At 39.6% G+C, this 26,410-nt stretch overlaps 1 protein-coding gene across 1 annotated transcript in view; it reads right to left on the bottom strand.

The window, feature by feature from the left end:
* Nucleotides 1-26,410, bottom strand: part of SLC30A8 (solute carrier family 30 member 8) — a 45,604-nt gene that overhangs the window by 11,203 nt on the left and 7,991 nt on the right. Inside the window, exons 2-4 of the mRNA XM_043602247.1 lie at nt 21,378-21,577; nt 6,437-6,583; nt 3,960-4,113 (exon numbers count right to left, since the gene is read on the bottom strand). Coding sequence (XP_043458182.1) covers nt 3,960-4,113; nt 6,437-6,583; nt 21,378-21,577 — 501 coding nt within the window. The remainder of the gene's footprint in view (nt 1-3,959; nt 4,114-6,436; nt 6,584-21,377; nt 21,578-26,410) is intronic.

Raw genomic sequence — 26,410 nt, 5'->3', positions numbered from 1 at the left:
ACTAATTTTGAAAACAAATGTATCATACAAGTTTTAAATTTTTACACAAGGACAGACAACAAAGGTTCACCTGTTTTCTCTTCCATCTACCTAATGCTACTCTGGTTCACGTTAAAACCAGAAAGCATCACTTCCTAGATGAAACTATTTGACAATAAGGAAGGGAAATATTTATTGAGCATCTACTGAATAAGAGGCACTGAGCTAAGCTTAAAGCTGAGCTTTGGTGGGAGCTTAATTAATGTACTGGTTTCAAATACAAAAAGCAGCAGAAAGGGGTAAAACAAAATAAGAAAATTTCATCAAGTTTGGATTTTTAAAAATATTTTATTTTACTTAATTTTGTTTATTTCTATGAGAATTTAAAATTTGAATAATTTTTAATGGCCAATGATGCATTTGTGTATATTAGCTATTAACAAGAGACTAAAATATATTAATGTATCACATATATGTGTGTAAATATATATTAATGTATATATATGCAAATGTATATATAAATGTATATACATATAAACACATATGTGTATACAGTCCTAAGAGTATGAGCTGTGGCCTCATTCTCTCTCTATAGATAACATATTACAAAATTTAACATCTCCTACTCAAGTCAAAGAGACAAGTGTTAGGCATATAAATTATGTACCTGATTTTATTTTGGAACAAAAGTTTAAAAAAAATATTATTTAGTACTATACATCCCAGTCTATTTGCTGGTAAAGTGTCTGTTAAACCCAAGGTCATTATCCACAAAGTAGAATGACTGCTATCCAACAATATTTGATCATTACATAATGCACAGTTTTTTTTTCAACGTTTATTTATTTTTGGGACAGAGAGAGACAGAGCATGAACGGGAGAGGGGCAGAGAGAGAGGAAGACACAGAATCGGAAACAGGCTCCAGGCTCCGAGCCATCAGCCCAGAGCCTGACGCGGGGCTCGAACTCCCGGACCGCGAGATCGTTACCTGGCTGAAGTCGGACGCTTAAGCCACCCAGGCGCCCCTTTAATGCACAGTTTTTAGATGGTCAGTGTTTGGACAGAAATTCACCCTTAATTAATAATTACCATTTATGAATCCTCAGACAGCTTAATATGGCTGGCAGTTAACATACTCTCTTTCTAGATATATCCATGTGTGCTCATCACCTTGTCATTCATTCTTTTACTCATTTTATTAAAAAAAAAACAAACAACTTAGGGACTCTTGTGTGCCAGCCACTGTTAAATGCTTGGGGTATAAAGGTGAATGAAACAGACGTGAACCTTCCCCGGTGTGGCTTTAAGTATGAAGGAGGTAGCATAGATTTTAAAAAGACACCCGTAAGTGGAAAATTCTCATTTTAATAAGTCTAGTAAGAACAGGTACTATAGATAATATAACAGGAAAGTCTGATTTAGTTAAACAAAGTAATTGAGTTGGATTTGAAAGATTATGTTAGATTTAAATTACAGGCTGGAGAGGAGGGAATATTTCAGGCAGAGAAAACTTAGCATGCAACAGTCTTAAGGCTCTGTCAGTAATCTTTATCCTAGAATCCCTTTACAACTTTTGTTAGAACTTTCTGTCCTGATTTGGAGTCTGCAAGGGTTTGATTTATTCCCAAATTATGGTTCTGATATTTCTGTATTCAGACAACACAGCATCTAGCAGCACTTGAAACTATAATCCCAGTTCTAGGAGAAACATTATAGTCATTCAATATCTTTTTCTATAAATAACTACCTACTTGCACAGGGAAGTCACCACTTTTCAATTTCCTTATCTTTCTAAGTAGGAAAAGCACCTGCAATGTTAAGATCAAAGTTCAAAAACAGTTGCTGTAGGAAGAAAATTTGGATGGCATCTATTTAGAAAGGCAAACTCGATTATCAAGGTTCTAGATTTATGGGGAAGTTAGCTAGCTGTATCCTTCATATTCATGTAGCATCGACACAACCTATGTGACATATGCCTCTTGGGAAATTATTAATATTTTCATTGTCCCTGCTGTCTTGGGGACATATTGTTCTCTTTATGCAAAGATGATGTTATTGACCCCAGTCAGCAGCACATGTGCTCTGCCTTATTTGTCTCCTTGTGCTGATAGATTTGCATTGAACTCTACACACTTTTTCTCCCAGTGCCAATATGAAACACATTTTCAAGTTAGCTGGATGGAAATAGGGATCTACTCAGTAATAGCAGTCAAATACCACTCTTCTAATTGGTTAGCTTAGATATTTCGAGCAACAGTTTGCACACTAAGAGGTGAGGAACTGACGCAGGCAAAAGGTATGGGTATTAGAGTGACCTGAGGAGCGTTTTCAAAATGTACACATTTGGATTTTCCTCTAATACCAGAGATTCCATTGTGCCTTCCTTAAAAGACACTGTTTAAAATGTGATTCTTCTTCACTTTCAGGTATAAGCCTACCTCATAGCATGTATCATGTTGCATCACAAGATAGATAGATGATACACAGATAGTGTATATGAGTCTCTTTTTGCTGCTATAACAAATTATTACAAAGCTTCTGTGGCTTAGAACAATATAAATATATTGTCTTATAGTTCTAAAATGGGTATGCAGGACTACATTCCTTCTGGAGATTCTAGGAGAGAATTCATTATCATACCTTTTCCAGCTTCTAGAGGTCACTTAGTTTCCTTAGCTCCAGGATCCTTTCTCTGTCCTCAAAGCCAGCAATACAGCATCTTCCCTTTACTCTGACCTCAAGTGTCCCTCTCACAGGGATGTTTCTGGTTACATTTGGCCTGTCTAGATAACCTAGGATAATCTCCCCATCTCAAGATCCATCCTGAACTTAATCACATTTGCAAAGTTCCTTTACCATGTAAGTTAACATACTCAGAAGTTCCAAGGATTAGAATATGGAAATCTTTGAGGAAATCTTTGAGCCATTATTTTGTTGACCACAGATAATTGATAGGTAGGGTAGGTAGGTAGGTAGATGATGCAGTTTTAAGTCAGGTTGCCCAGAATCAGGCTATCAGATTGGAAGGGGTAAATCAACCAAAAAAGACCAAAGGCCTGGCCTTAACAGCACCCAACCCCGCACCCTTGTCATGAACAATCAAGTAGCTTACTTGGGTAAGAGCAGACCAATACAGAAATGATCACATGTCCAGTAACATCATATGTCTCATAAGAATGAATTAAGACTGCCTGGATAAGAGAATGGACCAAAAGGTGGAAACTAAAGACAGCGACTAGCTAATGGAGCTTAAGAAGGAGTTTCAGGCAGTCTTACAATGATACAAAGATAGACTGCTTTTGAGAGGAACAAATTCCCTGTTACTAGTTCTGTTAAAATATATGACACTAATGACTATTTATTTTATGGGGATGTTGCAAAAGAGAATTCAAAAGTAGAAAGGGGACTGGAGTAAACAAAATCTAAGATCCCTTCCAACCCAGCACTCTGGGAACCCATAATGTGATCATGTAACAAAAACCAAATCGGATGGGGTACCTGGGCGGCTCAGTTAAGTGTCCAACTTCGGCTCAGGTCATGATCTCTCACGGTTTGTGGGTTTGAGCCCCGGATCGGGCTCTGGGGTGACACTTCAGAGCCTGGAGCCTGCTCCAGATTCTGTGTCTCCCTCTCTCTCTGCCCCTCCCCCACTCGTGTTCTCTCTCTCTCTCTCTCTCTCTCTCTCTCTCTCTCAAATATAAATAAAACATTTTTTTAAAAAATTTTAAAATAAATAGGAGTAAGTCATTTCCCATATGGAACCATCAATATGTATGAGAGCACAGACTGGCTAGGAGCTCAATCCTGGGCCTCTTGGGTCTAGATTCAGATCCCAACCTTTGCACTACCTCATTGGCAGTTTATTCAATTCACCATCTCCACAAATGGAAAAATCAAGCAAAAACGAACATCAAGAAAAACCCCACTGTCTGTGTCCACACAGGGTTAAAGACAAGCTTTTATGGGCGGGGTGACTTACATAATATTGGCTGCCACCGCACAGCCTGAAATGATGATCATCACAGTCGCCTGGATCTGGTAATCAGGGTACAGCAGGCGCTCACATGCCAGGTACACCAACACAGCCGTCACCACCCAGACGCACAGGATGGACAGCAGGGCACCAAGGATCTCTAGGGATTCGAGCACACAGACACCCATACACAAAGAATTTGTGGATCACCTTGATCTCCCAAGAGTCATAAGACATTGATGTTCCTTGCTTCCCCCCAACCTGTCCCCCTGTGAAAAGAGGCTCTAAACTAACTAGTTCCAAATGTGTGGATGGATTTTAGCACTAAGATGATTCACTTTAGTGTTGCATTCATTAAACACCAGCATCTGAGTTCATTATGCTCCATATTAGTAAGTAATTTCTAGCAAATTTTTAAAGCATATTAATTGCTATCTGCCATTGCTATTGTCCTCGGGGATTTTAATTTAAACAGGTGCTAAAATGATTGAAACTTATTAGGAGATGAAATAATGAGAGGCAAAGAGTAAAATGTATTTAGAAACTCTTAATTTCACCATAAAACATTTACAATTTGCCAGTAGCGGTACCTTGTGTGGAATAAAATAGTAACAAGGGAGGGCTTCGGAGGGTACTTGATGAAAATGAGTTTCATTTGCCAACCCAACATATTATAAACACGGAGGCAAGCTCAGAGGTATATCAACACTCTAACTGCATTTTAAGAGCAACTATATAGAAAAGAAGTATCAGAGCAGAGACATGTATATTAATATTTAAAGATAAGATAGTGTTCAGTCTGCAGGCTGAGTAAAGCACATTTGCTCACTGTGGAGTTCCTTAACACCTCTCCCTGATCTTTAACTCAACCTTGTAGGCAGGTACTAAAAGCCTTCCAGGGCACAGAAGTATTCTGAGAGTCCATTGCCGGGGACTTTCCCTACTTTTGATCTTTCCCCTGTCAAAGCAGAACAATGTAAAGTATTGTTTCCCAGTGTGGGGCTATTGTATCCCAGACTTCAATCATTTACATGCAACCTGTCCACATGACACCTGTCTTATTAGCCACTTAACACTTTTTTTAAATAAATTCACTTTTTATACTTAGCTTCTTCCTAAACAAAGTCATCCATGAAATTACCTATTTGACAAGCTAGTTCATTTTCACCTGTGTGTCTAAGCAGTACTGCCTAAAACAGTAACCATCATCACATGTGGCTGTATCCATTTAAATTAAAAAATTAAAAATCCAGTTCTTCCAGGTGCCTGGGCAGCTCAGTCAGTTAAATGTCTGACTCTTGATTTCAGCTCAGGTCACGATCTCGTACTCGTGAGATTGAGCTCCACGTCGGGGTCTCTGCACTGAACATGGAGGCTGCTTAAAATTCTCTCTCTCCCCCTCCACCCCTCCCCTGCTCACATGCAGGTATGTGCTCTCTCTAAAATATAATATAATAAAATAAAATAGAATAGAATAAAATAATCCAGTTCTTCAGTAACAGTAGCCACATTTAAAGTGCTGTATGGCCACATCATACTCTGTATCATAGAACATTTGTCTTAAAGCAGAGAGTGCTGTTGAACAGCCCTGATTTTCTACAGCGTCAATGCTCATGAGCTTCCATCACCAAGATGAGAAAGTACAAGCAGTATTCTAAATTCTGGGTTGTGCCTGTGTTTATAAAACATCCCATGTTTACCAAAGAGCTTTGACCAATAGTACCAGAAAGGGGAGAGTATGCGTAAAAATGCGTACAAATGACAGGCGCTCAGCCAAAAATACATGTTTCCCAAGTGTAGCACTGTTCAGGGACTGAAAAGCATCTTCAGGTCACATTGTCACAAATTCTTTTTATTGATGTTTATTGTCTCATCTCTCTCTCTCCCCCCACTGCCGAATGTTAAGGGAAAGGTGATCCAAAACACTTGCTATGATAAATTGTTTCGTGTGAAATGAGACCTTCCTACCATTCTAAACTTGAAAAACCACAGCCCACAATTGTCAGTGTGTAAGTTGTGGTCGGTATCTAGAGGCACCAGTGAAGGCTGGCCACCGTGTCAGCATGTTGGCCACCCTTGCTCCACCCTAAATTCTCCTTCACGTTCTATTCTCCATTTACCTGTGAGAAGTTCTTCAATCTCTCTAGCTCTCTTGGGCTCTCTGTGCCTGACTTTGCAAAATGGTAGATGCTTTATCCCATCCTCCCTCCCAGATGCAGAATAACTTGATGAATGTTACCCTTGGGCCAGGGCGGTTGCAGAAGTGATACCTGTGTTCCTGTTATTCCACTGAAATAGAGGTAGTGCAATTAATCTGGCTTGTTGCCAAAGCGCCCTTGAGAACACACATCCTTTTTATCCTGAACATCAGACGTGCCTCTAAGGGATTTCTGAACAAGGCTTTGCTTTGTCTCTTCTGTCTTTATCCTTGGTTTGACCTTGCAGCACTACCTTGACATTAATGCTCAGTGGGTGAACTATACCTGCCCGGTGCCATCCAAACGTCAGCTGCTTCGAAGGGGGCTTGGATGACAACCACAAGGAGAAGAGACTGAGCAGGAAACTGGTCAGGTCAATTAAGAGGTGGGCAGCATCTGTGACGACAGCAAGACTCCCAGCAATGTGCCCACCTGGGGGATACAGAACATTACATGGGATTAAGGGCCCCAGAATGCAACTAGATTCACATGCATATCAACCGTAGTTGGTGAAATATGCCACAGACTCACAAAACTTGATCAGAGAAAGGGTCTTAATGTTGATTTAATCCACCTCTTCTTCCCAATTTTATGAGAAACAGATACCCAGAGAGTGGATAGGATTTGAACAAATAGAAATGAAGTTCAAGGTTGCAGCCATTCCAGGGAGATCAAAGGTACAGAGATTGGAAAGTGTGGGTCACATCACATTTAGAGAACATCACAGTTGGACTGGGACATAAGAGTTCAAAAATACAAAAGGATGAAGCTGGAGACGTGAGGGCTGGATTTGAAGAGTCTTACACTTAAGGCTGAGGACTTGGACTTTTGCCTGTAACCCAGGAGTCACAGCCCACGGCTGTGTTTGTATTTGACTTGCAATTTTACCACAGTTTTTTTTTTTACCACTTCCTTCTGCCCTACTAATTTATATTATTCACCTTATTTCAAGATCCCTATTATGAATAGTAGGGAGCAGTAAAGAAAAGGGCAGGCACCTTCCACTGGGGCCCCTGAGTGTAACAACAATCCAATAAATCACAGGAAGAGAACCCAAGCCATGGTGGTCCCACCTTGCTTTTCTGTCTGTTTGGTTTGCCTTCTCTACTGCCTTTGAGTTCTCCTTAGAGAAAAGACTTCCAGCCTCCAACTACAAGTCAGAAGAAATTCTTGTCTCTTCCTTCCCAAACAGGGCTCATTCTCTGAAAGCAGCCTTTATTGCTCTCACTAGAGCTTCCCCCAAAACAGAGCTGTTGCTGACTGACTGTCTTCCAGCAGCTGTTTATTGCCTGTGTACGACGAGGCAATGGAGCCTATCCGTCAGTAGCCCCTCCATCATCAAACCCACCTTGTCTCAACTAATGATTTTGAAAAGTTATAGATATGGCTCATAATTGCAATAATCCCCACAGACCACTGGCTCTAGCTGTAGTTAATCACTGGTTTGTCAAAGTTTAATGGTCTGAAGCAAAGTAGTCTTCAAGCTTGTTACTGAGCTGTCAGTGCAAAAAATCAGAATGATTCATTAGCCAAAAGGCAACATTTTGCTAACAAATCAGCTTTTCTTCCAATTACCCTCTAATGTTGCTCTATCTGCCAAACTTGGGTCTGATAATAAAGCCGTGTTAATAATGCATTATTTCTTACACAGAGAATGACTACATATAGATAAATAGTTGGCCGCAATCTCAACAACGAATGGTGGTGATGATTCCATGTGCTGGGCTCAAATTGTAGCCTAAGTCAAGGAAATGAAGTCCTATAGGGGTCCTTCAACAGGCTCAGCTGAATGAGGAGGCAACTGAGAGAGAAAAAGGGCTTACTTTGGAAGAAACATACTTAGATGGAGGCCTGGGAAGTGAGAACTCTTTTGCAACCATCCTTGCTTATATATAAGAATAGTCCAGAAAACTGTGAGCCATCGAGATGAATTCTATGGATAAAACGTTTGCAAGAGGTAGTTTCTGACTGAACTTGTATTTGCTTCTGAAAGCATGGGGTATTACCAACAATTAACACAGTCATCCAGCCAGTATTTATTGAGCCCTTGCTGTGCATGGTACAGGGATGGGGTAAACCGAGGTAAACAAAGTTAAATCATAGTCCCTCCCTTCAGTGATCTCACTGTTAACATTCTCTGTATTGAAGACATGTACAATGGGCCAGAGGATCAGAAAGCTGCCCTCCTTGGCAGCATTGAGGAGCTTTTCAGAGGACAGAAGGGTAAGAATGTGCCAGAAGGGAAGGGTTTTTCAGAAAGAGGTAAGAACAGGAGCAAAAACAGAAAAAAAGAAAATGGCACTTTTGTGGAATAGCAAGAGGTGTGGAATGTTGGAGGAAAAACCAGAAATGAGAGTTGAAAAGTGGGTTGGGGGACCCTCTTATAGGAAATTATGTCCTGCTAAAGAATTTGAATGCTATTCTATGGATAAGGATATGGAATATGGGAATCTAATGTGATATTGAAGCATAAGGTTGTGACATGCTCAGATTTGTATTTAAGAGAGACATCTTTGCCAGCAGTGTGGAGGCTGACCTAGAGGGAGAAGGAACTGGAGGTTAAGACACAACAGTGATAGCCAAGAAAATGCCATGAAGTCCTGAAGTAAGACAGGAGTACTCATTTATGGATATGGCAAGATGTAGAAAGCAATGCACTGGTAACAAGATAGAAGAGGCACTAAGGACTACCTTCTAGAAACACATTCTTATTAGCGCCTGTGGGGTGTCAGGACAGGAGGTCATCAGGGGAGCCACTGGGCCTGGGTCTCATATTCACCCCAGCTCCAGAAGGTGTGCATTACGTACACATAACATTTTGTGTGGCGAACAGAGACATACTGATGGGATCAAAAGAAGTAAATGTCTCTCTGACAACATCAGGATGTGTCCTATTACTGGACAACTACTGTATGCTATTAATTCATGTTTCTAAAATCCTTTAACTATCTTATGAATAGCATTATTATACTATATAATGTGGCATATCAAAAACACATGGAGTTATTATTTAACAAGTAATTAAAACACACCACAGTTTACATAGGTGTGTTTTGACACTTCTTAAATTTTTAATACCAAGAACCTCAAAAAATATAAGTAGCCTAAGGCTCTGAGACACCCTGACTATAGTATGAAGCCAGTGCCCTTATCAGTAAAGCTCGTGGGTATCAAACCCCCCAGCCATAGCTTTCTCTAAGAGAATTTTTGTACGCCGAGCTACAAAAATTGTCTTCCCCAGCCAGCCCCCAGCTGTTTTCCAATCTAGCAACGTCATGCATTCTCCATCACTCTTTGCACTCTAAACAGTCCTGCATCGGGCATCTCTCTCTGACCATTCCCAATTGCTGCCAGTAATAGCCATACTTGAGCTGATTTCTGTGAGGTCTCAGTGTCTGTACATCTGCCTTTTCAAATAGGGATACATGCATACATGTGCATGTTAGGGCCTTTCCATGACTAGTAAATTTCACAAGTAGTCAGAAAGAGTCCCAATTCAACAGGCTCAAAGGCCCATTAGGAGTGGACACGCTGATGCCTATGGCCTTCCTTAATTCCTTCCTCCAATCTGCTCCATGGCCAGTTCTCTCTCTAAACACAGCCCTATTACCTGGTTCTCCCCTGTTCTAAATGCCAGCTTATTCCACAAGGCCTATAGAATTAATCTGGATTCCCCAGCCAGGCTTCACCCTCTTTCTTGAACCCCCAACTGCCAGTCTAGTTTTATTCTCCATTCACTGTGTTTTATCTTACATCGCTGACTTAGATAGATTCTTAGATAGGTTTCATGGTAAATCATAAATGCCTAACTCAAACTAGCTTCAACAACAACAACCAAATGATAATTTACTGGGTCAAATAACTGAGAACAAATCAGGGTGGGATTGGATCTAGTGCAGGCTAATCCTAAGGTTCAAATAATGTTTGAGGGACTCTGCTCTGTTACTATTGTTATTTATTGTCCTACTGAAGATAGACTACCCTTAGCAAGAAAGGTTGGCCTCTGGAAGCTCCAGGTTTATAGCATTACAGCATAGTATTTGCAGAGGATAGAGAGAGTCCTCCATCTATCCTCCCTATAAAAAGACCCAGAGACGGAATAATCCAGCTTGGAATCTCATACCCAGCCTTGCCTGTGAGCATGAGGTTTTTGGTCCAGGAGGACCAGAAATGGAATTAGCACAGTGAGTAGGAAGAAGCTTCCTGAATAGGCAATATTTACCGCTACAGTGGCATCAAGAATCACTTGAGTTGCTTTCTTTTTTTTTCTTTTAATTGTTTTAAATGTTTATTAATTTTTGAGAGAGAGTGTATGTGCAAGTGAGCAGTGGAGGGGCAGAGAGAGAGAGAGAGAGGGAGAGACAGACAGAGAATCTGAAGCAAGCTCCTTTCTGGCAGCACAAAGCACGAAGTGGGGTTCAAACCCAAGAACCCTGAGATCATGACCTGAGCCAAAGTTGGATGCTCAACTGACTGAGCCACCCAGGTGCCCCTCAGTTGAATTACTTTCTAAGAATATAGATTTCCTGTCCTTTTGAGACCTACCCACTTAAACTCTTTCCAGGCAAGGCTGATATTTACTACCTCCTGGACCACAGCAATAGTCAGGGACCACTCTCTGCAAGGCCTTTTTTTTACCTCCCTCTTTTAGCCACCCCTCAATTCCTACACAAACTTCAAGTCCTGTCTCAAATCCTATATCCTGAATGTGGACATCCTAGATTCCCAAAAGTAACCTGAGAATAACAGTTGCATTCTCTGACCTGATTGAGAATGGCTTTAGGGAGGAGGTGAGGTCTGGTTGGGGTCTTGAATGATGAGCAGGGTTTTGATGATTGTGGGGCATGAGGAGAGGCCTTTTCCATTCAGATAAAAAGACATAAGCAAAAGCTACAGAGACTTTAAGGTGCCACGATTATTTTGCATAGGATGAATAAACAGCTGAAACAGAAGAGTCATGTAGTGAAGCAGTAAAGGATTAATAGTCAGTTTGGCAGCCACATGGTGGAATGACTTGAAAGTCAAAGTAAGAATTTTTCATTTTGTCCAGGGTGCCAGAGCTTTCAAACATACCGATCTCTTTTCACATGGGGCAGCCAAGGGGGACCTAGCACAGAGGAAGCCTCTGAAGCAGCCTCTTCCTGCTACAACACCCTTGTGGGTATACCCCAGTCATCAGTAAAATTTCCTGTGCTTGCCAGGATGGGGAGAAGGGTGTGAAGCACTGAATTAGGCAAGAAGGAGCCACTAAAGAATTTTGGAGACAGAATTAACATGATGAGAGCAATGTTTTAGGAAAATCAACCTAAAATCAATGCAGCTCAAACTCCAAATGATTCTGTGAGTATCCATTTAATTCCTTTACTGACAACATCCAGATTAGAACTCATAGATGAATTAATTATTAAGAATGAGAGGGAAGAGGGAGATTGATTTGTTCACTCCAAGTGAATAATTTTTCTTCCCTCCTCTCCTAGAAATATGTCATTTTAAAGCAGAATGCCAGGGCATAGGAAAGGTATGAGGGGAAAAGTGAGTTTTATGAATGGGAGACCATCTCATTTCAGACTGTTGATTAGACATACTGGGAAGAAGATGCCATCTGTTTTCACCATCTACCTGGATTCGGGGGAAAGCAGAGGAAGAAAGTAATGGAGAAAACGAGCCAGTTTATCTAACTGAATTGTGTTTGCATGGGGTGGTGTCAGTACTTTATCTGGAAAGCTATGAATTTCCAGAACATCACCTTTTAAAATCACACTTTTAAAAGTTTATTTATTTTGAAATAGAGAGAGAGAGAGCACCTATGCAATCTGGGGAGGGCACAGAGAGAGGGAAAGAGAGAATCGCAAGCAGGCTCTGCACTGTCAACACAGAGCCCGACATGGGGCTAAATCCCACAACTCTGGGATCATGACCCAGGCCGAAATCAAGAGTCTCATTCAACCGACTGAGCCACCTAGGTGCCCCTCCAATCACATTTTGAACGGATTCTGTTTTTTAGATTTTCCATTTTGTCCATCTCTTACATGAGCAACAGAGTATTGTCCATGATCTTATGAATTTGAATAATTAAAAAAGAATACACATCTGGCATGAGTGTCAGCGGCTTTTCCAAGTGAATTTTCTAATTGGAACTACTAAAAGTAAATTCTTTGCAACCTCACCAAGCTATTAAGTTGGTTCCTTCAAAAGACTTATTGTGGGTCTAGAAATTGTATGGTGTCAATTAATTTTATAATCTTTGACTAGAAAATTATTTTCCAACCCTGGATTTGTCTTGGACTGGATGAGTTGAAGTTCTTTTCCAGTTTTCAAAAGTATAAAGTCTGAAAAAGGGGTGCCTTAGTGGCTCAGTCGGGTAAGCATGCAACTCTTGATTTCAGCTCAGGTCATGGTCTCATGGTTCATGAGTTCAATCTCTGAGTGGTGCACTGTGCTGACAGCATGGAGCCTGCTTGGGATTCTCTCTCTCCCTTTCTCTCTGCCCCTACCCACTCATGCGCTTGCTCGCTCCCTCTCTCTCTCTCTCAAAATAAATAAATGAAAAAAACAAAACAAAAAAGTCAGAGAAAAAAAAAGTGGTGCCTGGGTGGCTCATTTGGTCCAACTTCAGCTCAGGTCATGATCTCATGGTTCCTGAGTCCAAGCCCCATGTCGGCTCTCTTTTGTCAACACAGAGCCCACATTAGATCCTCTGTTCTGTTGTCTTTCTGCTCCTCTCTGACCTGTGCATGTTCTCTCTCTCTCTCTCCCTGAAAAATAAATAAATATTTAAAAAATAAATAAAAGTCTGAATACGAGTACACAAACCATTAGACTCCATAGGTTTAAGAAACCAACTAATTCTGGGGGGAGAGAGAGATGGTGGTGATGTAGGAGGACGCTGGGCTCACCTCGTTCTGCTGATCACTTAGATTCCACCCACATCTGCCTGAATAACCCAGAAAACTGCCAGAAGACTAGCAGAACGGACTCTGTGGAGCCAAGCATAGACAAGAGGCCCATGGAAGAGGGTAGGAAGGGCGGAGAGGTGGTGTGCGCTACACAGACTGGCTGGAGGGTGCTGGGGCAGTGGAGGGGCAGCCGGCCTGGCAAGGCAGAGCACACGAGTCTGGCTTGCAAAAGCTGAGGGGCCGGACGGAGTGTGTTCTGACAGCCAGTGGGACTTAACATCTGGGATGTTAAAAGTCAACAGCTCTGCTCTCGGAGAGCAGGGAGGGTGAGAGGATGAGCCCCGGGAGACAGAACTGAGCTCAAGGGGGAACAAAGGCACTGGCAAGTTCCATCTCCCTCTTCCATCCCCCAGCCAAAATTCCAAAGGGAACCAGTTCCTGTCACCGAACTTGCTTGCACCCCGCAAACACCCAACACTGCTTCTGTGGATCCATCCCTCAGACAGGCCTGCCTCCCTCCTAGTGCTGCAGGGCCCCTCCCCCAGAGGACCACCAACAGCAAAGCGAGCTAAGCCTACCCCTCCCACCCCTGTGCACCTTGCGGATCCACCCCGGCTAATATGCCCTTGGCCAGATCCCATTGAAGCAGCACCACAAGCCTGGCAGTGGGCAAGTAGCCCAGACAGGGGCCACACCACTCCACAGTGAGTCCTGCCCCTGGGAGATGGGAAGATAAGGTACACACCAGTCTGACTGTGGCCCCAGTGGTGGGCTGGGGGCAGACATTGAGTCTGACTGCGTCCCCACCCACCAACACAAGTTACTCTGGACAGCACAGGGGAAGCTCCCTGCAGTTTGGAGCTACTGCAGGGACTACCCAAAATGACAAAATGGAAGAATTCTCAAAAGAAACTCCAGGAAGTAGTGACAGCTAATGAATTGATCAAAAATGATACAAGCAATATAACAGAACAAGAATTTAGAATAATAGTCAAAAAATTAATTGCTGGGAATCAAAAAAGCATAGAGGACAGCAGAGAATCTATTGCTACAGAGAACAAGGGACTAAGAAATAGTCATGAGGAGCTAAAAAATGCTATAAATGAGGTGCTAAATAAAATGGTGGCAGCCATAGCATGGATTGAAGAGGCAAAGGAAAGAATAGGTGAATTAGAGGATAAAATTATGGAAAAAGAGGAAGCTGAGAAAAAGAGAGATAAAAACTATCCAAGAGTATGAGGGGGGAATTAGAGAACTAAGTGATGCAATCAAACAGAGAGCAAGAGAAAGGGGCTGAAGGTATACTTGAACAAATCATGGGTGAGAACTTCCCTGATCTGGGGAAGGAAAAAGGCATTGAAATCCAAGAGGCACAGAGAACTCCCTTCAGACGTAAGTTGAATTGATTTTCTGCACCACATATCATAGTGAAACTGGCAAAATTGAAGGATAAAGAGAGAATTCTGAAAGCAGCTAGGGATAAACGGGCCCTGACTTAACAAAGGTAGACACATAAGGGTAGTAGCAGACCTATCTACTGAAACTTGGCAGGCCAGAAAGGAATGGCAGGACATCTTCAATGTGATGAACAGAAAAAATATGCAGTCGAGAATCCTTTATCCAGCAAGTCTGTCATTCAGAATAGAAGGAGAGATAAACATTTTCCCAAACAAACAAAAACTGAAGGAATTCATCACCACTAAACCAGCCCTACAAGAGATCCTAAGGGGGACTCTGTGACTGAAATGTTGCAAGGACCACAAAGTACCAGAGATACCACTACAAGCATGAAACCTGCAGATATCACAATGACTCTAAACCCATATCTTTCTATAATAAAGCAGAGATAATACCTATCCTTCTCAAGCTGTTCCAAAAAATAGAAAGGGAAGGAAAACTTCCAGACTCATTCTATGAAGCCAGCATTACTTTGATTCCTAAACCAGACAGAGACCCAGCAAAAAAAGAGAACTACAGGCCAATATCCCTGATGAATATGGATGCAAAAATTCTCAACAAGATACTAGCAAATCGAATTCAACAGCATATGAAAAGAATTATTCACCATGATCAAGTGGGATTCATTCCTGGGATGCAGGGCTGGTTCAACATTCACAAGTCAATCTATGTGATACATCACATTAATAAAAAAGATAAGAACCATATGATCCTGTCAGTCGATGCAGAAAAAGGATTTGACAAAATTCAGCATCCCTTCTTAATAACAACCCTCAAGAAAGTCGGGGTAGAAGGAACATACTTAAACATCATAAAAGCCATTTATGAAAAGCCCACAGCTAACATCATCCTCAACGGGGGAAAACTGAGAGCTTTTTCCCTGAGATCAGGAACACGACAGGGATGTCCACTCTCACCGCTGTTGTTTAGCATAGTGTTGGAAGTTCTAGCATCAGCAGTCAGACAACAGAAGGAAATCAAAGGCATCAAAATTGGCAAAGATGAAGTCAAGCTTTCATTTTTTGAAGATGACATAATATTATACATGGAAAACCTGATAGACTCCACCAAAAGTCTGCTAGAACTGATGCATGAATTCAGCAAAGTCGCAGGATACAAAATCAATGTACAGAAATCAGTTGCATTCTTATACACTAATAATGAAGCAACAGAAAGACAAATAAAGAAACTGACCCCATTCACAATTGCACCAAGAAGCATAAAATACCTAGGAATAAACCTAACCAAAGATGTCAAAGATCTGTATGCTGAAAACTATAGAAAGCTTATGAAGGAAATTGAAGAAGATACAAAGAAATGGAGAAACATTCCATGCTCATGGACTGGAAAAATACATATGGTTCAAATGTCAACACTACCCAAACTATCTACACATTCAATGCAATCCCAATCAAAATTGCACTAGCATTCTTCTTGAAGCTAGAACAAGCAATCCTAAAATTTGTATGGAACCACAAAAGACTTCGAATAGCCAAAGTAATATTGAAGAAGAAGACCAAAGTGGGAAGCATCACAATCCCAGACTTTATCTTCTACTACAAAGCTGTAATCATGAAGACAGCATGGTATTGGCACAAAAACAGACACATAGACCAATGGAATAGAATAGAAACCCCAGAACTAGACCCACAAACGTATGGCCAACTCATCTTTGACAAAGCAGGAAAGAACATCCAATGGAAAAAAGACAGCCTCTTTAACAAATGGTGCTGGGAGAACTGGACAGCAACATGCAGAAGGATGAAACCAGACCACTTTCTTGCACAATTCACAAAAATAAACTCAAAATGGTTGAAGGACCTGAATGTGAGATAGGAAACCATCAAAACCTTAGAGGAGAAATCAGGAAAAAACCTCTCTGACCTCAGCCACAGAAATTTCTTACTTGACACATCTCCAAAGGCAAGGGAATAAAAGCAAAAAATGAACTATTGGGACCTCATAAAGATAAAAAGCTTATACACTGCAAAGAAAATAATCCACAAAACTAAAAGGCAACTGACAGAATGGGAAAAGATATTTGCAAATGACATATTGGATAAAGGGGTAGTATCAAAATCTATAAACAACTCACCAAACTCCACACCCAAAAAACGAGTAATCCAGTGAAGAAATGGGCAGAAGGCATGAATAGACACTTTTCCAAAGAAGACATCCAGATGGCCAACAGGCACATGAAAAGATGCTCAACATCACTCCTAATCAGGGAAATACAAATCAAAACCACACTCAGATATCACCTCATGCCAGTCAGAGTGGCTAAAATGAACAAAACAGGAGACTATAGGTGTTAGAGAGGATGTGGAGAAACGGGAACCCTCCTGCACTGTTGGTGGGAATGCAAACTGTTGCAGCCACTCTGGAAAACAGTGTGGAGGTTCCTCAAAAAATTAAAAATAGACATACCCTATGACCCAGGAATAGCACTGCTAGGAATTTACCCCAGGGATACAGGAGTGCTGGTGCATAGGGGCACTTGTACCCCAATGTTTATAGCAGCACTTTCAACAAAAGCCAAATTATGGAAAGAGCCTAAATGTCCATCAACTGATGAATGGATAAAGAAGTTGTGGTTTATATATACACTGGAATACTACTTGACAATGATAAAGAATGAAATATGGCCTTTTGTAGCAATGTGGATGGAACTTGAGAGTGTTGTGCTAAGTGAATTAAGTCATACAGAGAAAGACAGATACCATATGTTTTCACTCTTATGTGGTTCCTAAGAAACTTAACAGAAGACCATGGGGGAAGGGACAGGGAAAAAAAAAGTTAGAGAGGCAGGGAGGCAAACCATAAGTGACTCTTAAAGACTGAAAATAAACTGAGGGTTGATGGGGGTGGGAGGGAGGGGAGGATGGGTGATGGGCATTGAGGAGGGCACCTGTTGGGATGAGCACTGGGTGTTGTATGGGAACCAATTTGACAATAAATTTCATATAAAAAAATATAAATGCAAAAAGCAGAAAAAAAGAAACCAATTAATTCTCATTGCTATCTATGATAGTGCAAAAGACAAAAAACAAACACAAATGAGAAAAACAAACAAACAAAAAAAGTTAGCAAGTTCTGTTTTCTTCCAGTCTCAAATAATTACTAATTTGGTTCGCCTTTTGTGTAATAGAAAATGAAGGCAAAAAATTAGTAACATTTTAATGGTAATAGTGGTAATAGGGTAGTCATAGCTTATGATACTATATGCCAGGTAGTTTCTGGTATTCCTTTTACATTAAAAAATAAAATAAAATAAACTCAAAAATAATATATAAATTCAAATAATTTAAAATAAATAAATATTAAGTGAAATAAATAATAAAGTCAAAACTTTTAGACTAAGTGCATAGCTAAACATAATTTTATTATTAATAAAAATATGGGATAAAAATAATCAGAGAAGGATATAACTCAAGATATTAAAACATGCAATAAGACTACAACCTTGAAGAAAGATGGAGGAAGTAACATATTTTTAAAGGCAAAATTATGAATTAAAAATAAAAGAAAAATTTAGATAATAATATATTCGATAAATAGATATATCAATAAATTAGACATCTACCAAGTTAAATCAAGGAAAAGAAAATATTTAAACAATATTAAAATGAGAAAGTAGAATAAGTTAGAGAGTTTTAGTATTAAATTGTCATGTTCCATTGTATGATAATAAGTTGGAAAATTTCACTGAGATGGCTGACTTTGGAAAACACAAATGACCCAAACTTACTCATGAAGTAGAAATTTTGAGTACATCAATAAATGAGGAAGAAGCAAACAAACATATGTTAAAAATTATTTCCAAGAAAGTCTCCAAAGCTAGACAACTTACCAGGTAGTTCTTAAAAAGGAAGAGATAGTTACAATGTTACAAAAATGGTTTCCATTTTCTTATAAAAAGTCTCATTAAAACTAAACTTTTCATTTTCATATGTGTAACTCTAATTCAAAAACTTAGAAAAATAGCCCCATAACAGAAAACTATAGTTAAATTTCAATTATCAATAAAGATTAAAAAAATCCTAAAGATAATATGAGTGGCCCAGATTGAGCAATGCGTTGAAAGAATGGTCCACCACAGTCCATTTGAGTGGCACTGTAATGACAGCCTATGAACATGAGCCCCAGAATTCAGGCTGCCTGCCCACTTATTTACGAGCTGTGGTACTCCAGTAGAGACCTTTACTCTCTGTGTTTCAGGTTCCTCATCTACATAGTGCAAATAATAATAGACCTACCTCTCAGGGATTTCAACAGGATTAAGTAAAGTAACACGATGGAAAGCATTCATCACAGTTTCTGGCACATAGTAAGCATTAAATAAATATTAGTTATTATCATCGTAATGCCAGAAATGCAGAGATTGTACTATATTAGGAAATCTCTGAATATAACACACACCAGCAATGTGTCAAAATTTTTTTTAACAGAATATGTTTAAAAGAAAAGGTACTTGACAAAAGTCAACAAGCATCCTTGATTATTTGTTTATCGTTTAAAAACTAAGGGGAAAAAAACCCACTTCATTAACATAGTTAAAATACTTAACCTCTCAGGAAGCATTTCACTTAACAGTTAACTAGTTGAACATAAGATTTGATTTAGCATAAGATATTATTTAACATGGTAAAAATATGAAACATATTTTTATTATTGAAAAAAAGAGAAATATAATAAAACAAACACAAGTAAATAACCTTAGCAAGAAATAGGCTGTCCCTGTACTATAACAAACACATAAGCAAACTAACTAAAATTGCAAGATATTGATGAGAGACATAGAGTATTTGGGTAAATGGAGAAACGCCATGTTCCTAGAAGAGAAAACTGAGTATTTTTAAAAGATCTTTGTTTCCAAATCAACTTACATACCAGTAAAATCATAATTTGATTTTGGAGGGAACAGAATACAATGGTTCTTGTGTTCAATTAGAATAATAAACAGAAATAAGTAGCCTTTTCCTTTTTTCTATTAAACAAGGAATAATAAGGAAAGAACAGATATTATAACATATAAATGTACGTTAATTAAATATTTTACTACTAACAGAGAATAGAAATACAGATTGATGAAACCCACCTTAGAACCAAACCCTATTCTTTATAAAATATTGATAAGTGATGAAAAAAACATCAAAAATCAATGGAAGGAGTGATTAATTATTCTATAAATAATGCTGAAAACTTTGTTAACTATTTAGAAAAAGAATCTTTAGTCCTTAGAGAATATTTAATCTCACAAAATAATTTGAAATTACATGCAAAAAATTGAACAACAAAATGGTATTTGTCTTCTCAGTAGGCAGGAACCAAAGCACTAAAGTAGTGAGAGCAATAAAAGAAATCAGCTCAAAATGGAATGTTTCATACAATTACATATATAAAACATTAAAACTTACCCACATCAAACCAAAAACTAAAAAGTAAACAAAAAACTAGAAAAGTACTTATAACAAGTATAAAAATTTCAATATCCTAACAGTATAAAGAGCTCTCAGAGATCAGAACAGAACATTATAAATTATCTAAAAAACAAATGATCAGGAGACATTAAGAGGCAAGCAGGAAATGCATCAACAAAGTGAAATACAGATTACTAATAAGCTTGCAAAAAATATTCTAACAGTAACAAAGAAATGAATATTAAAATAAAGCATATTAACCTATACATGAATAAAGATTTTTAAAAGATTAAAATATGGGGAACCAGGGTGGCTCAGTCAGTTAAACATCCAACCCCATTTTGGCTCAGGTCATGATCTCACGGTTCACAGGATTGAGCCCCATGTCAGGCTCCACGCTGACAGCACAGAGCCTGCTTGGGGTTCTCTCTCTCTTTCTGTATGCCCCAACCCTGCTACTGCATGTTCTCTTCTCCCCCCCACAAAAAATAAATAAACTTTAAAAAATAAATAAATAAAAGATTAAGGGGCACCTGGATGGCTCAGTCGGTGAAGCATCAGACTCTTGGTTTCAGCTCAGGTCATGACCTCACAGTTTGTGAGTTCGATCCCTACATTGGGCTTCACATTGGCAGTGTGGAACCTGCTTGGGACTCTCATATTCTCTCTCTCTCTCTCTCTCTCTCTCTCTCTCTCTCTTTCTCTCTCCCTCTCTCTACTCCTCCTCAGCTTGTGCTCTCTCTCTCTCTCTCTCTCTCTCAAAGTAAATAAATAAGCTTAAAAAAATAAAAGATTAAAATAAGTTTTGATAAAGATTTGGACAGTAATGCTCATGTACAGCAGGCAGACATATGAATTGTTTTAAGCTTTCTGGGTAGCAGTTTGGCAGTATGAATCAAGAAGTAATAAAAATATTTATATCCTTCAATCAATTTTTCCACTTTTAGGAATCTCTTTCAAGGGATTAACCAGAGAGGCAGGCGGAGTTTTATTCACGAGTTTTCATTGCAGCATTGTTCATAGCAGGGGGAAAAAAAAAACTCCTTAAATTTCTAACAATAGAGACATGGTTATGTAAATTACAGTGGAGCATATTATAGAATATTGTTCAGGCATAAAAATGTTTTTGAAGGATATTTGATGGCATGGTCAAAAGCATTCAGTATGCCCTCAGTTATATTTTAAAAACTGAGTTATGAATAGAAAAATATATTGTATAAAAATACTCCACAATGTTATTAGAGGTTAGTACTCAAATGTGGGATGGTAATGAATTTTATTTTGTTTCTTAATATTTTCCAACTTATCTGCAATGAGCATATTGTTACTCCATACTTAGAGGAAATATGAAATCTTTCTTTAAAATAAGAACTTATGTAACTCTCCTGCAATGATGTGGGGTTTTGTCTGTTTGCTAGTTTAATCAGAGAAGTCTTTTTGAATAATACTCACCCACGGCCTCTGCAATCATGAAAACGAAGCATATTCCTGTAGCAGCACAGAGTTTCCACTTGGCACAGACTTGCTCGTTTGCTCTGTTCTCTGTGGCCTTGGAGTTGCTGTGGCAGTGATAGATGGCTCCTGAGTCCAGCTCCTCTGGCTTCTCTCCAGGACATTGATTTTTATTCAAGGATTTCTGCTGGAGTTCCACGCTATGGATGAGTTTGACAGAAGCAAGAAGTGAACACGGTTGCAAACAAATACCTCACTGACAGCCCTACCCATTCTCAGAACTGATAGAAGGACATTTGCTAACTAGATAGGAAGTTACAGTTCACAGCTCCTTCTATAAGAAATATCAAGTGTAAGGAACAAGCAAGAAATTTCCTTCTGAAGTCTCAACTACTAAAGGTTTTGCTTTTTTATTCAGCCAAGCTATACCAGCAGTGATTAAGAGATGTTAAAGGAACAGGAGAAAGGAAGCAGATACATTTTGATGCATTTCCTTACAAACTACTCCACTTTGAAAGGATTTTGGACCCTGTATTACAAATTTTAAAAAGCAGGGGTGAAGAGCAATGTTAGATATGTGCGTATGAGCCAGTCTGAAGATTCAAATACTATCACATGCCCAAACTCTTCCTTTCTTCTCCACACCAACACTGTTAATAGATCATAGCACTTTCTCCTGTTGAGCCCCTGTTGACCCCCAGAATCCTTCTTAACACAGCTTTGCACACACTCTCTACCAATCTATCAAAGCTGTATTGTGAGTTGAACCTACTTACACTTCCTAAAGCAGGCAGTATATATCAGTTCTTCTCAAGTATAAAGCATTATTTACAGGCTGGAATAGAATTCTAGCATTTCATAGATGGAAAGATTATAGATACCATTTAGTCAGTCCCATAGTTTTTTTATATATATATAATTTATTGTCAAACTGGCTAACATACAGTGTGTAAAGTGGACTCTTGCTTTTTGGGGTAGATTCCCGTGGTTCATCGCTTGCACCCAGGGCAACAAGCACCCTCCTCAGTGCCCATCACCCATTTTCCCCTCTCCCCCACACCCCATCCACCCTCAGTTTCTTCTCTATATTTAAGAATCTCCTATGGTTTTCCTCCCTCCCTCTCTGTAACCATTTTTTTCCCTTTCCCTTCCCCATGGTCTTCTGTTAAGTTTTTCAAGATCCACATATGAGTGAAAACATATGATATCTGTCCTTCTCTGACTGACTTATTTCACTCAGCACCTTCCAGTTCCATCCACATTGCTGCAAATGGCAGGATTTCAGTCTTTCTCATTGCCAAGTAGTATTCCATTGTATATATAAACCACACCTTTTTTATCCATTCATTAGTTGATGGATATTTGGGCTCTTTTCATAATTTGGCTATTGTTGAAAGTGCTGCTATAAACATTGGGGTACACATGCATGCCCCTATGCATCAGCACTCCTGTATCCCTGGGGTAAATTCCTGGCAGTGCTATTGCTGAGTCATAGGGTAGATCTATTTTTAATTTTTTGAGGAACCTCCACACTGTTTTCCAGAGTGGCTGCACCAGTTTGCATTCCCACCAACAGTGCAAGAGGGTTCCCATTTCTTCACATCCTCGCCAGCATCTGAAATTTCCTGAGTTGTTCATTTTAGCCACTCTGACTGGTGTGAGGTGATATCTCAGTGTGGTTTTGATTTGTAGTTTGTTAGCTGAAGTAATTAAGGTTCAGAGAGGTTAAGTAATTGCCCAAGGCCAAATAGCCAGCAAACAGCAGAACTGGGATTCTGATGATGTTAATAGCATTCAGGATTTTGAACAGTTCCAAATAATCTCCTTTTTTAGAATAGGAACCATTTGGCAATAGGCACATAGAATATTTATATCTATAAATCTTTGCCTTTGTAATGTGATACATACCCTTAGAATAATAATAAAAAAAATGTCATGTAGCAGTGTGGGTCACCAATGGCCATCAACTCAGAGGAGCATGAGAACTAAAAAGGAAGCATGATAGAAGTTTCCCTTCCTTTGTGCAGAGAAGGCAACATGACCAAGACAAGGTCACCAATTGTTCTGGCACTGTTCATATGACCATATGATTTGCTGAAGCCATAGGAAGCTTTGCTTTATTTTATACTTTTCATGAATCTTGTGGTCAGAGAAAACCAGGTGGTGGCCAGGAGAAAGAACTTATTCTGGAGCAGTGCAGAAGGCAGACCAAGGCAGGAATCCCACTAAGGGTGCAGCCTCTGGGCAATGCCACAAGAAGAAAAGTACAAGAAATCTGGCCAATTTTACTTTTAAACCCTGCTTTGTTGTCCCAGACTCTGAGATTAATCAATATGGATTTACTCTGAGCTGAGATTGCTCTTCGAGGTACTAAGCAGGGGATCCAAAGGTGGGCTTCAGAGGGTCCATTGAAATTGGATGCAGTGTGTTCATATGTGTGTCTCTGTGTGTTTTATGGTGGGGGGGGGGATGCAGAATCCCACAGTCTTCTCTGGACTCCTAAAAGGGTCCATAATCCTCCCCAAACTTGAAATCCAAAATTAAAATACATTTCTCATCACCTTATTAGAGCCAAATGGCCTGGGTACCTATAGATGCAGAATAGGCTCTTGACATAAAAAATGATGTGAATCCTAAGAATTTTAAGAAGGTTCTAAAAAGCAAGTGCTATGATGCATCAAAAAACGAATTGTGAATAAATTACCATAGATTCCCACAAATTCAAAGATGGTTGAAGCTCAGAAGGGTAGGAATAGTAGACCCGAGCAAAGATATTTACTGTAGTATCAAAGAAAAAAAAGGGGGGAGAAAAACAGGAGAAATAGGGAAATATTCCAAATTTTTCTTGTAATAGCCTACAAATTTGAGTTTATTTCTTAAAATATGAATTAGAAAATGGAGCTTTGTTTTGTAATCTTGGGGAAGCCTCTCTTTTTCTTTTGTATTTCATTTTTGCTTGATGATAGACATTAAACTCCTTTATTCTATGTCTCTAAAAATAGAGCTGGTAATACTTTTCACCCTCTTATTTCATATGTTGACCATATAAAATCAATCCCATTTTGTACTTTCACATCACTTCTCCCAAGAACCTCCAGTCACTATGACTGTTAGAACAGGAGATGAAAGCTTGGGTCCCACCATGCATTTCCCACACTTCATGTATTCATTCATTCATTCATTCATTCAACAGATATGTGCTGCATGCCTGCAATATGCCTCCACTATCAGAGGTGCTAACGGCACCATAGTCTTTGAGACTAAGCTCCTGACCTAAAAAGCTTGTATCCTAGCAGAGGGACACAAACTGTAAGCCAGCAGATAGTTTCAGAGGCTGTGTGGTATGATGGGCAGTGACTGGGTGAGGGAAGGTGGGGCTACTTTAAACAGAGTGGTAATAGGGGTGCACTTCTGTAGAGATACTGCCATGGTGAGTTCAAGGGTAACTGGGAGTAGACTTACATGCAAGAGAAACATCAAGTGGAGGGTGTTGCTGGGGCAAGGGCACAAAGGTAAGAAAGAGATTGTCTTGTTCAAAAGCTTGGCTTGATGGAAACAGAACTACATATGTGGCCACTGTGGTGTGAAGAAAGAATAACATTGGATGATGTCAGAGAACTAGGCAGATGTTAGCTCATGCACAACTCTGAGCCATTAAAAAAGGATTCACTTGGGCACCTGGGTGGCTCAGTCAGTTAAGCGCCAGACTTCATCTCAGGTCATGATCTCACTGTTAGTGGGTTTGAGCCCCGCGTCGGGCTCTGTGCTGACAGCTCAGAGCCAAGAGCCTGCTTTGGTTTCTGTGTCTCCCTCTCTCTCTGACCCTTCCCCGCTCATGCTCTGTCTCTGTCTCTCCTCTCTCTCTCTCTCTCTCTCTCTCTGAAAAATAAACATTAAAAAATAATAAAAAAGGATTTACTTTTCTTCAAATTCTACAGGAAGGAAGTTGGCAAGTTTTGAGCAGGGAAGTAACATTAGGTGGTTCACATTTCTAAAATGATCACTTTGGGTGATGCTTGGAAGGTTTGAGTATAAAGGGGCAAAACATGGAGACCACGTTTGGCTGAAGCAGAGAGGCTGATGATTTGGACCAGTGCAGTGACAAAGTAAATGAGAAGAAGTAGCCATATTTGAGTGCTATTTGGGACGTAGGATCCACAGGACATACTAATCAATAGCATCAGTTAAGGGGGAATGAGGAAGGGGAGGGACCGGAGGATGGCTCATGGATTTCTGGTTACAACAGCTAGGATAAGGGCATATCAGTTTCAGAGATGGGCTGAGTGACTGGCAGCACAGCGAGGGGGCTGCGAATTTGGGCTCTGACATCCCATTGCTAAGTCACCTCCCAGCTTTACCACTCACTAATCATATGACTGTAAGAAAATGACTTAACCTCTCTGTGCCTCAATTTCCTCAGTGCAAAATGGTGATAATGATAACACCTCTCTCACAGGGCAGCTGTGATATTTTAGTTAATTCATATAAAAATTTCAAAGTGTGTTTGGAACAAGGTAAATGCACCAAAAAATCTGAATTTTTAAGTTAGTCTACCATTTTCACAAACTACATTACATTATTATAATTGTTCTTGAGAAAGAATAAAGCAAGTTTTACTGTGAAATAACTTTTAGGCTAAGCATTTTTATAACAAAGCTTGAATAAACAAAAAGCAGGCTTTTCTTTTGTTGCCCCTTTGTCCACATCTATCATTCTAGATTCTACTCCAATGACAATAAATCATACAAATCATCAGTTTTGTATTAATTGACCCTGGGGCTTGGTTCTCTAATCCTAAGGAGAGGATAAATGTCAAAGAAGGAGAAAACAGTCATAAATCCCTTAACTGTTCCTGGCCCATTTCCCCTTATCAACCACTGTGCTCTGTCTGCACTAGAAAGAGTCCTAAATATTCAGCTCCTGGGACCTTGTCTTGAACACAGTAAATATCAGTACATATTTGCTGAGATTATACTTGATTCGATGTTTATGAAATATATGAGTGATGTGAAGAAGTGTTTTGAGGGGAGAGC

The sequence above is a fragment of the Prionailurus bengalensis genome, chromosome F2 (assembly GCF_016509475.1).
Source record: "Prionailurus bengalensis isolate Pbe53 chromosome F2, Fcat_Pben_1.1_paternal_pri, whole genome shotgun sequence".
NCBI classification, from domain to species: Eukaryota; Metazoa; Chordata; class Mammalia; order Carnivora; family Felidae; genus Prionailurus; species Prionailurus bengalensis.
Note: the sequence above shows the minus strand (reverse complement) of the source record. Positions and strands in the feature narration are given on the sequence as shown.